The sequence below is a fragment of the Rutidosis leptorrhynchoides genome, chromosome 2, assembly GCF_046630445.1.
Source record: "Rutidosis leptorrhynchoides isolate AG116_Rl617_1_P2 chromosome 2, CSIRO_AGI_Rlap_v1, whole genome shotgun sequence".
NCBI classification, from domain to species: Eukaryota; Viridiplantae; Streptophyta; class Magnoliopsida; order Asterales; family Asteraceae; genus Rutidosis; species Rutidosis leptorrhynchoides.
In genome coordinates, this window is record NC_092334.1 from 602,289,181 (window position 1) to 602,306,223 (window position 17,043).

A 17,043-nucleotide genomic window follows, 5' to 3' on the forward strand; every position below is an offset into this window, starting at 1 on the left:
TTCCACTATAGCTAAACATCAAAAAAGCTTTCTACACAATCATAGAAGAGGTCTAAGCTAGAATCAGAGTTGAAGGGAGCTGTGAAATTATAAAGCATTCGATCAGCGACGGAGCTTGAAAGTCAACAATGAGGGGGCCATAATAATTTAATCAAAATCATATGCAGTATGTTAGCGAGGTTGGTGGGGCTAATACTTAAATTTACCATGTCTAGTCCCTAAAACTATAGAATTTGCTATTAAGGACATATTTTTTTGGGGGGACCATGGCACCCCCTGCCCTACATAAGCTCCGTCGCTGCATTCGATTAATAATCATATGAACATTACAGATTGATTCATCGTTATATTCATACAAATACATACATTATATACACTGTTCATATGTATATGTAGCAAATCATACACGAATACATCAACTCAATATAATTACAAGTTCCTAATTATATGTTTGATCGGTAAAACGCATATAAGGGTAGTCCATTGTCCATGTGTAGGGTGATCATTGTTCTATACGTAGCTTCTTTACTTTCATCCACCAGTCTAAACTTAAAGTAGTAAACAAGAAGAGCCGACATTATCTTCATTTGTCTATATGCAAATTCTTTCCCTAAGCATATTCTTGGTCCAGCCTAAACAAATGCATTTAAGTTTGGTTATGGGAGACAACTAAAATGTGCATAAAATTTCTTTTTATTACTTTTTTTTAACAATAAACACACATACCTAATTACAAAAGGTCCACCAGGCAAGGACAGATCAAATTATTAAATTTTTAATTTTATGTATTTATCTGTATAAGGAAATATTGAAGAAAAAAAAAACAGAGCGGTTTAGGGTGGAGATTTGAAGAAGATGATTAAAAAAGATGGGCGGAGATATTATTCATCTAAATTAGTGTAACATTTTAACTAATTAATGATATGATAATAAAAAACCAATGATTGCATTTAAGTATATAATATATGTATAAAACTAATCAAATGTAGTTTTTTTTCAATTTTACAAAAAAACATCTTGATGTTATGATAAAGACATAAAGTGGATGACAAACTATGTTCATGATCACGGGTGTATTATTATTTCACCTAACTGCACAGTAAAATTTATAGTATAAATATAGGATCGAATGTAATGAGTTTTTGCACCATTCACTTCAATAAGATTTATTACTCTCTCCTTTCTCTTTAATATCAGTAGTCCATAACCAAGAGTCAGATCACTAAAGGTAGTTATAAACTTTTAAATTATAACACGTTATCATCACGATTATCTCAACATTTATACTAAATATGGTTGGCCCTGCCACCTAACTAATATATGGTCGGTTATACCACCTAAATGATATATGGTCGACACTGTCGTCTAATTTACATTTATGTTATCTAACATTTATTTATGTATACTAACATTTACAGTTATGTTCACTAACATTTATATTTATGTTATATATGGTCGGTTATACCGCCTGAATTATATTTCTGTAATCTAACTCTTATTAACTTCACTAACATTTATATTTATGTTATCTAACATTTATGATTACTTATGCAATTAATCATTATTTATTTCATGCATACTAATGTTTATTTTTATTTGAGTCTTCGGGGTCACACACATATACACCGAGACGTCAAATAAAATATATATATGATGTATATATATTACTCAAGTAACAAAATAGTAAATCGAAATTAATTCATTTACTATTTATATGAATAGTAAATGAAACGAAATTAATTAATTTACTATTCACATGAAAGTGACATGATAGAAATTATTAATTATAAGTTACATAACATACCCCTAAAGTATTTGAAAAATACGACTTTTTAAATACATAAGATTTTCAAAATCAACAAGTTGATAAATTGATCTCATATATATACTCCGTATCTTTTTGAAAGATTTTGTCTTTTGTTTTTTTTTCTTTACGTATGATATAAAAAAAAATCTTGTCCTTTATATTACTCATACGCGTTTTGATATAGTGACTTTATTCGTTAACGTCAACTAACGACGTTACAACGGTCATATATACATAACGATTGTTAACGTCAACTGACGACGTTACAACAACTATATTTTTCAAATATAAATTAAACATCCCCGTTTTCACATTTTCACAAATCAATCTTCATTTTCTCAAATTACTACTCTCAAATTTTTTTTACAAAAAAGATGATTAACTCAAGGATGATTTTTCCTACTGTATTGGTCATAATAGCTATCATCCTTGTTGCTTGTACACCACTAGATGAACCTATATTTTATCCTTCCCTTATGGTTTTATTATTTGTAATCATACCATTATTCCTTTGTTTGCTACTTATGAATCTAAACTAATTCTAATTTCATGTTGTTATTTGTCTATGAAAAAAATTGATTATGATTATGATTTATGTTGTTCATCTTTCTGAAAATAGAAAATGTCAAACTTATTAAAGCTTGAGTTTGATGCCTTAGACGTACCGGGAACAAACTACACATCATGGGTTATGGACGTAGAAATAAATCTTGGATCATTGGGTATTCTAGAAACTTTAAAAGAAAACAATACCTGTTCCGATCAAGATAAATTAAAATCAATTGCTTTTATTCGCAAACATATTGATACCACCTTAAAATATATGTTTCTCACTATCAAAGATCCACATGTTTTATGGGAAAGTATCAAGAGTAGATTCGATAATCAAAAGGAAATATTACTCCCAGCTGCGAGGGAAGAATGGAGAAATCTAAGGTTCCAAGATTTCAAAAAGGTAAGTGAATACAGCTCGACCATGTTCAAGATCCGTTCAAAGCTTCAATTCTGTGGTCAAGAAATAAGTGATGCTGATATGATGGAGAAAACTTTCTCCACAATGCATTCTGCAAACATAACTGTGCAAGAAAATTTAAGATTGCAGAATTATAAAACTTTTTCCAAACTTCAAACTTATCTCTTAGTTGCAGAAGTTAATAAAGAATTACTGATGAAAAATCAAGAATCTCGTCCTACCGGTGCGCTAGCATTTCCTGAAGCTAATGCTATTAACAATAATAATAATAATAAAAGAAGAAATGCACATGGACGAGGGCGTGGACAAGGTCGTAGCCATATTGGCCAAAACCATCATCATGGAAATTACCATAACAATAATAAAAATCATAACTATGTTCGAAATCACCCTTATGGTAATGGTCGTGGTGGTGGTGGTGGTGGTCGTGGTGATCGTGGTCGTGGACAAAGAAATAATAATCCACAAAATTATAAAATTCAAACACCATACAATCCCATAAATCACAATGTTGAAGAAGGCTCTTCAAAGAATGTTGAAGATTCTTGTTACCGATGTGGTAAAATTGGCCACTGGTCTAAAAACTGCCGAACAAATCAACATTCTGTTAATCGGTATCAAGAATCCCTAAAGGGAAAAGGAAAAGAAGAAAATCTTGTGGATGACCTTGATACAAAAATCACTGAGCCAACTTATGACTACTTTAATGAATAAATTTCTAATATCTATATATATAGATATCCTATTATATGTTCTCGTTAAATAAATGGTTGTAGATTTTCAATCTATACCATATCTAGTTTACTACATATTTCCTTATTATGTGCTATTGTTTGTAACATGTTTTGAATGTAATATATTGATGAATTATGTACTCATTATTTGTTTCTCATATTTTTTTTTGAAGTTCACGATGTATACTGCTGAAGTAAGAAATTAGTCAAATGGTGGAGATATTTGTATTGCAGACAGTGGTGCTACTCACACCATACTCAAATCTAAAAAATATTTCACAGACTTGAAAGCAACGGAAGGAACTATACATACTATATCAGGTCCTGTGGACTTAATAAAAGGAATGGGAAAGGCAAAAATCATGTTACCAAATGGTACGAATTTTATGATAAATAATGCCTTATTTTCTCCCATGTCAAAGAGAAATTTGTTAAGTTTCTCTGACATATACCAAAATGGATATGATTATCAGTCAGTGACAACAGAAAATGAAAAATATTTAAGTATCACTGATAAGAATCGTGTAATTGAAAAACTACCAAGACTTCATTCTGGTTTACATTATACACATATAAATGTACCTGAAGTAAATGTGGTAGTTAAAGAAAAATCATGTGATCCTGTAATGATCATTTTGTGGCATGAGAGATTAGGCCACCCAGGATCAACAATGATGAAAAGAATAATACAAAATACACATGGACATCCATTGGCAGATCAAAGGATCCCTCATGATGCACTTATCCCATGTACATCATGCTCACTTGGAAAGTTGATAATAAGACCATCACCTCTTAAGGTTGAAAAAGAATCACTAATGTTTCTTGAAAGAATTCAAGGTGATATATGTGGACCAATTCATCCACCATGTGGACCATTTAGATATTTTATGGTTCTAATAGATGCATCTAGTAGATGGTCTCATGTTTGTCTATTATCAAGTCGAAATATGGCATTTGCAAAATTTCTTGCTCAAATTATTAAATTGAGAGCACATTTCCCTGATTATACTATTAAAAGGGTGAGACTAGATAATGCCGGTGAGTTTACGTCTCAAGCATTTAATAATTTTTGCATGTCTATTGGGATTATTGTTGAACATCCCGTTGCCCATGTGCATACACAAAATGGTTTAGCTGAATCATTAATTAAACGATTGCAGCTAATAGCTAGACCATTGATAATGCGAACAAAACTCCCAATATCTGTATGGGGCCATGCAATTTTGCATGCTGCTTCATTGATTCGCATTAGACCAAGCGCAAGTCATACATATTCTCCCTTGCAACTTGCTTTTGGCCATCAGTCAAATATTTCCCACCTTAGAACATTTGGTTGTGCAGTTTATGTCCCTATCGCACCACCACAACGTACTAAAATGGGTCCTCAAAGAAGGATGGGAATATATGTTGGATATGAAACATCTTCAATAATAAGATATATTGAACCCATGACGGGTGATGTTTTTACAGCACGTTTTGCTGATTGTCACTTTAATGAAACATTATTCCCTAGATTAGGGGGAGAAATAAAAAATAAAGAAAATGATGTTTCATGGTGTGAACCTCAATTAATGTATCTTGATCCTCGCACAAAAGAATGCGAGACCGAAGTTCAAAAAATAATGCATATGCAAGAACTTGCGAATAAATTGCCCGATGCATTTACAGATACAAAAAGGGTGACTAAATCATATATACCAGCAGCAAATGCTCCAGCTCGAATTGAAATTCCAAAAACTGGCAATAATGTCATTCTTGAGTCTTTGCCACGCCAGAAACGTGGGAGACCAATTGGTTCCAAAGACAAAAATCCTCGAAAAAGAAAATCAGCTGATAATGAGGTAAAAGAAAGTGTTCAAGAAGAACTACAAATCAATACTCCTTCTGCAGAGGAGATTGATGATGTCAATACGGAATTTTCAATTAATTATGCACATTCAAAAATATTATGGAACCGAAATGAAATGAAAAATCTTGATGAGATATTTTCATATAATGTTGCATATGACATCATGAATGATGATGATGATCCAGAACCAAAATCTGTCATGGAATGTCAAAATAGACATGATTGGGATCATTGGAAAGGAGCAATACGAGCTGAATTTGAATCGCTCAATAAAAGAAAAGTTTTCGGATCTATCATTCTCACACCTAAAGATGTGAAACCTGTGGGATATAGATGGGTTTTTGTGCGAAAAAGAAATGAGAAAAATGAAGTTACAAGGTATAAAGCTAGACTTGTAGCTCAAGGTTTTTCTCAAAGACCAGGAATTGATTATGAGAAAACTTATTCTCCTGTTATGGATGCAATTACTTTTAGATACTTAATTAGCCTGGCAGTTTCTAAAAATTTAGAAATGCATCTCATGGATGTTGTGACTGCTTATCTTTATGGATCACTTGATAGTGATATATATATATGAAGATACCTGAAGGATTTAAGGTATTAGAAGCAACCAATGCAAAACCCAAAGAAATGTACTCAATCAAGTTACAAAGGTCTTTATATGGGTTGAAACAATCGGGTCGCATGTGGTATAAACGATTAAGTGATTACTTGATAAGCAAAGGGTATACTAATAATCTTATTTGCCCATGTGTTTTCATTAAGAAAACAACATCCGGATATGTGATCATAGCTGTTTATGTTGATGATCTTAATATCATAGGTACAAATAAAGAGATCCATGAAGCCATTCAACTTCTAAAGAAAGAATTTGAAATGAAAGATCTCGGAAAAACCAAGTATTGCCTTGGTTTACAAATTGAACATATGCCTAATGGTTTACTTGTACATCAAACAACATATACTGAAAAGATTTTAAAACGTTTTAATATGGACAAGGCAAAACCATTAAGTACTCCTATGGTTGTTAGATCACTTAATGTTGACACTGATCCATTTCGTCCCTGTGAAGATCATGAAGATATCCTGGGACCAGAAGTACCATATCTTAGTGCAATTGGAGCTCTTATGTATCTTACAAATTGTACAAGACCTGACATTTCTTTTGCAGTTAATTTGCTGGCAAGATTCAGCTCAGCACCTACCAAAAGACACTGGAATGGGATCAAACACATATTTCGATACCTTCGAGGAACTACTGATTTAGGATTATTTTATTCTAACAATTCAAAACAAAATTTAGTTGGTTATGCAGATGCAGGTTATTTATCTGATCCATATAAAGCCAAATCTCAAACTGGATATGTATTCCTAAATGGCGGTACCGCAATATCATGGCGTTCTCAAAAACAAACACTTGTTGCAACATCATCAAATCATGCTGAAGTGATTGCATTACATGAAGCTACTCGGGAATGTTTTTGGTTGAGATCAATGACACAACTCATTACTGATTCTTGTGGACTAGAACGCGATAAAAGCCCAACAACTATCTATGAAGATAATGCAGCTTGCATAGCACAGATGAAAGAAGGGTATATCAAAAGTGACCGAACGAAACACATACCTCCTAGATTCTTCTCTTACACTCAAGATCTCATCAAAGACAACCAGATTGAAATGAGACATGTTCAATCTAGCAAAAACTCTGCTGATCTTTTCACCAAAGCACTTCCAACTGCTATTTTCAGAACGCATGTTCACAATATTGGCATGAGGCATGTTCAAAACATGTGGCGACTCAACGATGTCTACTTGAGGGGGAGTCAAATCTATGCTGCACTCTTTTTCCCTTGGCTAAAGTTTTTATCCCACTGGGTTTTTCTTTAGCAAGGTTTTTAACGAGGCAGTACTAAGTTGCTCTTTAATAATTTTTCATCCAAAGGGGAGTGTTATGATAAAGACATAAAGTGGATGACAAACTATGTTCATGATCACGGGTGTATTATTATTTCACCTAACTGCACAGTAAAATTTATAGTATAAATATAGGATCGAATGTAATGAGTTTTTGCACCATTCACTTCAATAAGATTTATTACTCTCTCCTTTCTCTTTAATATCAGTAGTCCATAACCAAGAGTCAGATCACTAAAGGTAGTTATAAACTTTTAAATTATAACACTTGATTTTTATTTAGCTATTACGTTTATTTATAGATGTATGATGATAATTTTACAAACGTGTTAATATATCTTTTAATTTTTCTATTCTTAATTTTTAAGTAATTTTTTTTTGCCCCCGTACAAAAAAAAATTACAGATTCGCTAGTACCACTACGAAACTCGAACTCAATCACAAGGTTAATGAGTTACCTCGATATTTCTAAGCCAAAGATCCCTTTAGTTAAATATCTTTGTTACTTACTTGAAATGCCGTAAACTTGAATGGACTTTCGGGCTGGAAAACACCATCACGGAGCCACCTTTCTGGCCGAAATACCTCCGCGTCTTCACCCCAAATGTATGTCATTCTTCCCATTGGGTATGGCATATAGCTTACAGCGTCTCCTTTCTTGATCATGAAACCATCCGGTAAGATATCATCTTTCTCTGCACACTTCCCATCCTGAACAATCAACTTTACAAGAATTAGAGGTAGCAAATGCACCCAATTCTTAGTTATGAATTTATGATCTGCAAAATTACTTTATGTTATCTCAAACAGATCAAATGAAAAAGACAAATGTAAAAACCTCAATCCCAGTTCAATTTCCAGAACTTTTGTTCCGATATATGTATTATTGACATTGTTATGGCATTGTATTTTTAATCATACTTATTTTTGTTAAATGATAAGAAAGCGTTCATGGGTCAATCTATTCTAGATTGACTCAATTTGACCGTGTTGACATATTACATAGCCCACCAAGGTTGTGTTTGATGAAACTGAATAAGTTAGCGTTAAATGGTTCATAATCTGAATGATTTAAAGCATCTGAATGAAGTTGGTGCTGAATGACAATAACATGTTTAAAAATCATTGTATTTGAACAGTATGAATGATGTAAATTTACCTAAAAAACCTTTTGCATGAATAATAATACAATATAGTTGTTCAATAAGTGTTTTTGATATAATTTAAAGAGGATATTACATAATTATGTGTTTAATGGTTAAGAGAGTAGCTCATGTCTAAATGATTCAACACTGAACGTTGAACCTTTATCAACATAAGTTATTCAGATGTCATCGAAACAAACATACTTAGTGCTGAATAGTTTAGCATTCAGTGTTGAATCATTCAATTAACCATTCAATTAATTAAGAGTTAATCAAATGCACCCTTGGTGAATAAATTGACCCCAAATGCCCGTTACCAGAGGAACAGGTGGGTAGAGTCTTAGAGTCTCGGTTAACGTTGCATGAAGGTAATGCATTTGCTCAAGAGCCGGTTCCGTTAACTTGAGGGAGAATTCATCGATAGAACACATATCATCTTCAGCTCCGGTGGCTTCTTTTACTTCAAGTGCAACTTTCTCTTGAATGAAAGTGTTCTTACAAAGCATGTAAAAGAACCAAGTGAGTGTGTTTGCTGTTGTGTCCTTCCCAGCAATAATGAAACTAAGTACTATGTCTCTCAAGTATCGATCGCTCAATTTTGCAGGATTTGTCTCGCTTTCAGTCAAGAATCTTGATAATACGTCCTCTTTACTTCCCTGTTTTCATAAAAGGTAAAACCATGTAAATATAATCTCATTGAAGATCTTAATGATGATTTGCAGGTGACAACTCCAACGAAATAGTGTTTCGTACGGGTCGGATTTGACCCGAAACACTTTTTGACCGAAGGTTATTAATAGATATAATGCAAATTACGATCACAAAAAAACCCCAAGGGGTAGCTCGGTGGTGGGGACATGAGAATCTCTAGTAGAGATGCAATTTCAATCCGGACTACACGGGCTTGCCATTAAAAAAAAAAAAAAAAAAAAGATCACAAAAAACAATAGAATGTTTGAACAATACTACAATTTAATCATAATACACTTATATGCCTTGCAACCAGTGCGAAATGGGTCATTACAAGGTAAGATTTTTTACTTACTCGTCGTTTGACCCATTAAAGATAAAGCATAACATGACTCAGATACATAGATCAGTTAGGTAATTGAGGGAGGATACTCACATCAAGTTTCTCATTTTTCATTTGAGACCTCTTGTTCTGTATCAATTCATACACAAAGTTATCGATCACTTTTATGTTTTTCTTCAGAGAAGCTTCTACACCGAAGTTGAAGTACCTTTTCACCCTCCATAACACATCAACATATCTTCGGAAGATAACAACATTTGAATCGTCAAAAGCTATCATAAAACGATTACTAACTTCATCCGAACCAGATAAAGTATTGAGATCAAACCCAAATCCGACCTTGAATATCGAATCTAAAGTGGATTTCAGTAAAAGATCCTACAAAATTAAAGAAATATGTGATTGTGTTGCAACCTAATCAAAATTCTAGAGTGAAAATTTTGTTGTGTTTGCAAGAGGTCGCAAGTTCAAATCTTGAGGTGGCCAGGGAAGGTTTCAGAAACTATCATGAAAAACCTCATTAATAGATGTTCTCCAACCCATACCTCTTTTGACCCAAAACGCCACCTTATCCACAAATTTTTCTGATCTAAAAAGTTATTCATGTCAATTTTGATTTAGCTTATAATACCTGTAGATTAATTATATTATTATTATTATTAACAGCTGCTTCTGAAATCTTCTTCACCAGCTTAGTAGTGTTTGACCTGAAAACATTAGTACTAAAATCTCTAAGATTTTTAGTTGAAAACTCATAACTTGCAAGCTTTCGTTGATGACGCCATATATCTCCATCTGCTGCAAATATCCCATCTCCAAATAGATCTCTCATTAGCCCTTTCTGGTTATCCCCCTATACTTAAACACCATCCCATCAAATACAAACTAATATATATCTGGTTTATACAGATTTATATGTCAGGAGATACTAACAAAAATCATAAAATACCTTGGTGTAGTTCGGGAAATTGGATTTAAGAATATGTTCAACGTTAATCGGATCAGCAATATGTACTATACTGTGAGTAGGCGTAATAAAACGGAAGGTGTGGTGTTTTCTAGCAATCGAAGTCATATAATCGAACATATGGTTAAAGTGAATCAGCATGCTGAAAACTGAACCTACAACCGGGGGTCGTTGATCATCTGATACGATAAATTCTTTAAAGAAAGGTATGAGAAAATATGACAAAAGCGCAATCGCAAATAGACCTATGAGTGCAATAAGTGATGGCATGAAGGTTGTTGAAAAATAACTAGTTATGATGAGGGACAGGATGATGGAAATCAATAAGAGAGTTTTCATGTTAGAAAGTATGGTAAACTTGGTTGATGAACATATGGTTCAAATGCAAAAAGAGTAATCACCATTGTATAGTATATTGAAGGTTGGTGTATATATATGGCCGGCCACATGCCCATGAAAAATGATTAGATTAAATTAATAAAATGCAGATGTCATGATTATAAAGTTTGATTATTTAACACTTTTTAAGGCCTTAACATTATCAAATTGATATTGTGTAGTTATTATTTATTATATTATATTATATTATACGGAATATTATATTAAAAATTAAATTATATTATATTATTTATTATAATTTCCGTCTCTATCTATATATATTATATTACTATATTAATATTAAATATTAATATTAATATTAATTATTAATTATAACAAAATCTAAATTAACTAAGATTCTGATCCAAAAGGGAGATTTGACCCTTAGATTCACTAAATAACAACATTTGGATCTAAACTAATAGGAATGTTGTTTATCTAACACTGACGACCAAGAATCCGCCGGAATCCTAGTGGTGAATCTTCCCCTTGGTGTCCTTGGTGTAGATAGGGTGTTTGTTTGGTTTGGCGAGTTAATTGAATGATTTCTTGGGCAAAATTTTGTTGGGGTTGGCGGTGGATCTTGCGTCTCGTGGGTTTCAACCAGCTTTTGGTTTCGTGCGCTTTCAATGTTAGAAGATTATGAGCTTAGATTGCTATGTTTCAAGCGTTTGTATTTGAATTGTATGAAATGTAAAAAATGTTCAATGTTTTTGGTTTGTATTAGATATAGGTCAATAGTTGTAATAAAGATCAGTGGATCTTTCGTTCAAATTGTGGTCTCACTTTAATTTTTTGAAATTTTTTTGAGCTAATTTTATTAAAAGTTTTAGTTTATAGCCAAAAAAATAAAAAATAAAAATAGAATTATTTTGTTATATGTATGAATCATGAATGTAATGTAATGATACAGAATGACATAACTATTTTTTTTGGCTAAAGGAAACTTTAACCGTGAAAAACAAAGGCAACTCAAGAAAAGACTCAAGAAGAGTAAGCATCACAAATGATTAACTAAGTCACCCGAACTTAAGAGGATCCCAAACAAACTAACAACTAACACAAAACAAGAACAAATAAAACGTCTAAAACCAACACAACAAACACGATCAAGATACAATGAAACAACCAACAAGGCACAAAACAAAATAAACCTAAGCCGGATTAACCGACTTAGAAGATCCTTTACGATTCCTTTGATCTGTATGATTTGTTATCCCTTCAACTTTCTAATATGGACGCCCTTACCTATTCGAGACTTGAAAGTTATAACGTTGGAGGAAGAACTTCAGACAAGAGTGCCACCACATGCTGGGATACCCCGTGATCCGGTAAATCTTGTAAAAACCCTTTCTTGCTATCATTCGACGAACAAATACCATTTTCAAACTCATCCCGTAAAACGAAGCTCTCAATGTTCAATTTCATCTTCTTTATACAATTTTCAACCCGATTCTTTTTTGGCCGAATATTAAACCCACCACCACAATCGCAAGCATCAAAGGGCATGACAGCAGCAAGATCATCAATAGGATGATCATCCTTTCATTGCAAATCGAAACAAGAACTTAATGATGTAACGACCCGACCTTTTTCGACTTATATTTATGCTTTTTATTTTCATGAAACTGCGTATTTGTGCGTACTGAGCTATATTATATTTTAGGATCATTATTCATGTTAATTACTTTCGTTAATACCTTACAACGTGTTATTAAGTGCTTAATCACTTAACTTGATCCTCGAATGCTTTTACGACCGTTAGTATCACTTGTTGTTTAAAACGAGCTACGTACTTTGTACACATTAAACTTTTGTCATAATTGGAGTATTATGACTACTTAAAACTAATTGTTATTTTCTAATGACAATTACTTGGCTTATTGGTTGCTTAATTACGCCTAGTGTTTTACTAATGCACACTAGTTAGTCTTAATGGACTTTTTACCTTAATGGACTAAGGCCCACCCTACTCTAGCTAATGGACTTTTAAGTTAGCCCAATTTTAATGGACTTATGACCCATTAAGATGTAGGACAAAACTCATTAAGATAAGCCAACATACTAGCATATTTGTGTACCATTTCCTACACTTTGTTGCATGGGATCCCAACATACAAGCACCACCTTTGTACCACTAACCATGCAAAAGCAAAATGGTCCCCCCTTGTCCCCCAAAACCGTCGGTCTACACCACCACCACCACCACTATAAATTCAAACCTCATCCTCATTTAACACTTCATTTCATTTCTCATTTCACACACACTTTCTCTCTAATTTTCTCTATAGTCTTCCTCACACTAAAAGCTTAAGAAATTGTAAGTTCTTGAATTTTCTTTCTTCTTCTTTTTTTCTTCTTAGTCACGACATCATCATCATCATCATGAGATCAAGCTTTTTAGCTTTTTGATCTTGTTATATCTTGTAGATTCAAACCTTGATTGGAAATCTTCAAGAACATAAAAGATTCAAGCTTTCTAGCTTTGAATCTTCATCACTTTGTTGGATCTAAGTTTTATAGCTTAAGATCACTTTATTTTTGTTTAAAGATCAAAACTTGTGTTTATGATCTTCATAAAACTTGTAGATCTAACTTTTTGCTTTAAGGATCTACAAGAACATTAGAGATCCAAGCTTTCTAGCTTAGGGTTTCATTACTCTGTTTAGATCTAAGCTTTTTAGCTTATGGTCTCATTACTTTTACTAGATCTTAGCTTTCTAGCTTATGGTCTCATTAATCTTGTATAAATCCAAGCTTTCTAGCTTAGGGTTTCTTAATACTTGAGATCTAAGTTTTTATTTGTAGATCTCACATACTTAGAACCTTTCTATGATCTTTATGGTAATAAAAATCAAGTCTTCATCATCTCATATGATGAAGATGCATAAACTTGTGTCAAAAGGACAAAGGTTGAAGCTTTACTGTGTTTATACAATAAAGAGACAACTTTGATGTTCAAAACTTATAGAAAGTTGGCTTTTACTTTTAGTTGTGTATTGATGGTTAAAATTTGGTCAAAATGATGCTAAAACATCAAAGAGTTGTACACTTGAGGCTTACACGCATCAAGGATGAGAACCGTGATGAGCATCAAACACCAAGAAACCCACCGGAGAGCTTGTTTCTGTTTTTAAGGGTCTGATCTGACTCCTGGAGCTTCTGGAAAGTTGATTTACAGAAATTTCGTGATGTGTAAATGACTTTTCGTTTAAGACTCGCCTAAATCCGATGTATGGTTTAGGATTTATAGCCTTCCAAAGTTCACTACGTCTTTGTAACGACGTGCTGAAATTTCTGACCTACTCGCGATTTGACCATCGCCACGGTCAAATGACATCGAGTTAGGATATGAATTTTGGATAGCGGTAAGAGGACTCACAAACGGAGCCTTGGCCATTGACCGCGCGTCATTTCAGTTTGTATAGAGGTCGTAACCGCTGTACGAATTCAGCTATTCGTTTCGATCTCTATTCTTGTTGAAACTTTACTTTATCTTTCACAAATGATGTGTGATGACCCGAAAATTTCTGATCAAATTTAAACTTAATCTTTGTATGATTAACATTTCCGACACGATAAGCAAAGTCTGTAAAACTGAATCTCAAAATTTTTGAACTACTTTTATATATTTAAATACCCTTCAGTTGTTTTCGACGATTCGCGAACAATTATATGTAAATATATACATATATACTATAACTTGAAAAGGTAACAATGTATTAATTGTTTGATATCGTACATTAAACTTATTGATTTAAATATCTATTTGAATATATATGATAAGTTGAAATATTTATTATTAAATTTTATGTGTATTTAAAAACTGATTTATGTATATTAAAAAGATATATACATATATATAATTTCAAGTTATTTAGTAAACGATAGTAACATTCATTTATTGATTCGATTGATATTTAGATAAGTTAACTAAAGCGTTTAAGATGAACCAGTAAAACACTAATTTGCTACAGTATTTTCAAATTGCTACAGTACCCAAAATGCTACAGTGTTTTCGAAAATCACTATTTGCTACAGTGAAATTGACTTTGCTACAGTGAATTGCTACAGTAAAACACTATTTCAAAATAAAAATGTATGTATTATATATATATATATATATATATATATATATATTAACAAATAGCGAGACGATGATTTATAGAAGTAAATGACCAAAACACTCAAATGTATAAGTTATACCTCGAGTGGGATGGTTTAGGAATAATTTAAGACTATTTTAACAAAGGTACGAGTCACGAAACGTAAAAAGCGAGTTTTCTAAGTGTACGAAAATGCGTTCGAGAAACCGGAACCGGGACATAAGTCGAGTAACAACGTACGACTTATCGGAACAAAAATTACAAGTCAACTATGCATGTGAATTTAATATAATATATAATTAATTATATAAATTAAATATATTATATATATTATATAATATTATGTCAACATGCTAAATGTTAAAAGATCGTGAGCTGGAAATCTTGCCCATGCGATCGCATGAGAGAAAGGCTTGGAAGCCATGCGATCGCATGGCACCATATTGCTGGCCAAGTCTATATAAAAGCTCGACTTCGGTTCTGTTTTCTCACACACATATACGATACATCTTATATTTATATTTTTATTATTATTAAGATTAATGTTATTATTAATCTAATTATTATTAGTAATATTATTAGTATTATACATAAAATACTACGACGAGGTCATGAGCGTGTCACTTTCAAAATAGTTTTATGAGCGGGATAAAGCTAAGAAAATTATGGGTTATTGCCAAGGAGGTTATGGGTAATGTTCGGGGGTATATTTGTGAATCAAACCTAGTGTTTATCATCTCCGTTACGTCTACGTACCTTCCTACAATATTAAATCACAATATTGATATGTAAGCATTTATATCTTATCTATTATATATTAATAGTGTATCCATGTCTAGTGCTCGAGTATATATATTTATACATGCTCGTATGCTAAATTTCGTCGTTAAACAGTTATGATGAATCACGAAGTAAATACATATATTACTGATAAAAGGTATATGATATGCATGTTTTCGGAAAGCTGGCGAAAAATCAATGACTTTTCATTTAGATATCGAATAGTTTCGATGAACGGATTAAGAGATATGATCAACTGAATTATAACTGACGTTAATTGAAATTGCTTTTGAATCTGCAATTAAGATTTAAACAACTTGTTTACGAGATTGATAAACTGGATTTTTGAATATTACCAACCGAGTAAATGACTCCGTATATAAGGTATGTCTTGTTTTGTTGAACTATTGTCAAAATTGACTTTTTGAAACGACTTTGGATAACTTTTGTATGTCGATCTCGAGCATTAGGATTGTGATACACTATGACCAGACCTAGCTTGATAGACATTTATTGACCAACATATGTTCTCTAGGTTGAGATCTACGGTTATTTGGTAATCCGAGTTTCGGTCACATTTTGGTGAACGACTTTTTATGCTACTAAGGTGAGTTTCATTTGCTCCCTTTTTAATTGCTTTTGCAATCTATATTTTTGGGCTAAGAATACATGCACTTTATTTTAAACGCAATGGATACAAGTACATACTAAATTCTACACCGAGTTTGAACCGAAACTCCCTTAGCTTTGGTAACTAGTAACTGCCAGTTATAAGAACTGGTGGGCGCGAGTAGTAGTATATGGATCCATAGGGCTTGATATCCCCGTTCGAGCTAGAGCACTAGCCTTTTAACGGACGTATGCTATTTGAGAAGTGTACACGTTGGTTTGCGTGTATTATTAAGATGATTATACAAAGGGTACAAATTATATATACGTTAAGTTTAGTTACCAGGGTGCTCAATTTCGTAGAATATTTTGATAAACGTTTCTGGATGAAACAACTGCAATCTTGTGATCCACCTTTATATACAGATTATACGTGTAGCGACCCGACAAAATCGTCATTGACGGCGCCGTCTACTTAGGTCCCGTTACGTGGTCATAAGTCTTTAAAACAACGTTTGACCAAAAGATATGTCGCATTCATTTCAAATGTAAAGATTGTTCAAAGTTTACAAGAATAGTTCCACCACAAGTTACGTTACAAAGTTATAAGTACAAATGAAACTTATGCGACACAATTTAAAAGTAGCCAAAAGACGCTCCATGTATTCATATATACTCGACATCCAATGCAAGTATCAAAATAATGAGCGGAAGCATGTATCACAAATCGTTCAAAGACCTG

General features: G+C 32.8%; 1 protein-coding gene across 1 annotated transcript; it reads right to left on the reverse strand.

The window, feature by feature from the left end:
- Positions 1-443: 443 nt before the first annotated feature.
- LOC139889951 (cytochrome P450 704C1-like) lies at positions 444-10,767 on the reverse strand. Its single transcript, XM_071872861.1, has 6 exons — positions 10,411-10,767; positions 10,093-10,314; positions 9,555-9,839; positions 8,746-9,084; positions 7,794-7,994; positions 444-632 (listed from the first exon to the last, which is right to left on the reverse strand). Exons 1-6 carry the CDS (start codon positions 10,765-10,767, stop codon positions 444-446), a joined length of 1,593 nt encoding a protein of 530 aa, XP_071728962.1.
- Positions 10,768-17,043: the final 6,276 nt, after the last annotated feature.

Coding starts and splice junctions, on each gene's coding strand:
- LOC139889951 (XM_071872861.1), bottom strand. CDS start 10,767: ATGAAAACTCTCTTATTGATTTCCATCATCCTGTCCCTCATCATAACT. Junction 10,315..10,410: donor ATTTCCCGAACTACACCAAG/GTATTTTATGAT, acceptor GTTTAAGTATAG/GGGGATAACCAGAAAGGGCT. Junction 9,840..10,092: donor ATAATATAATTAATCTACAG/GTATTATAAGCT, acceptor TTAATTTTGTAG/GATCTTTTACTGAAATCCAC.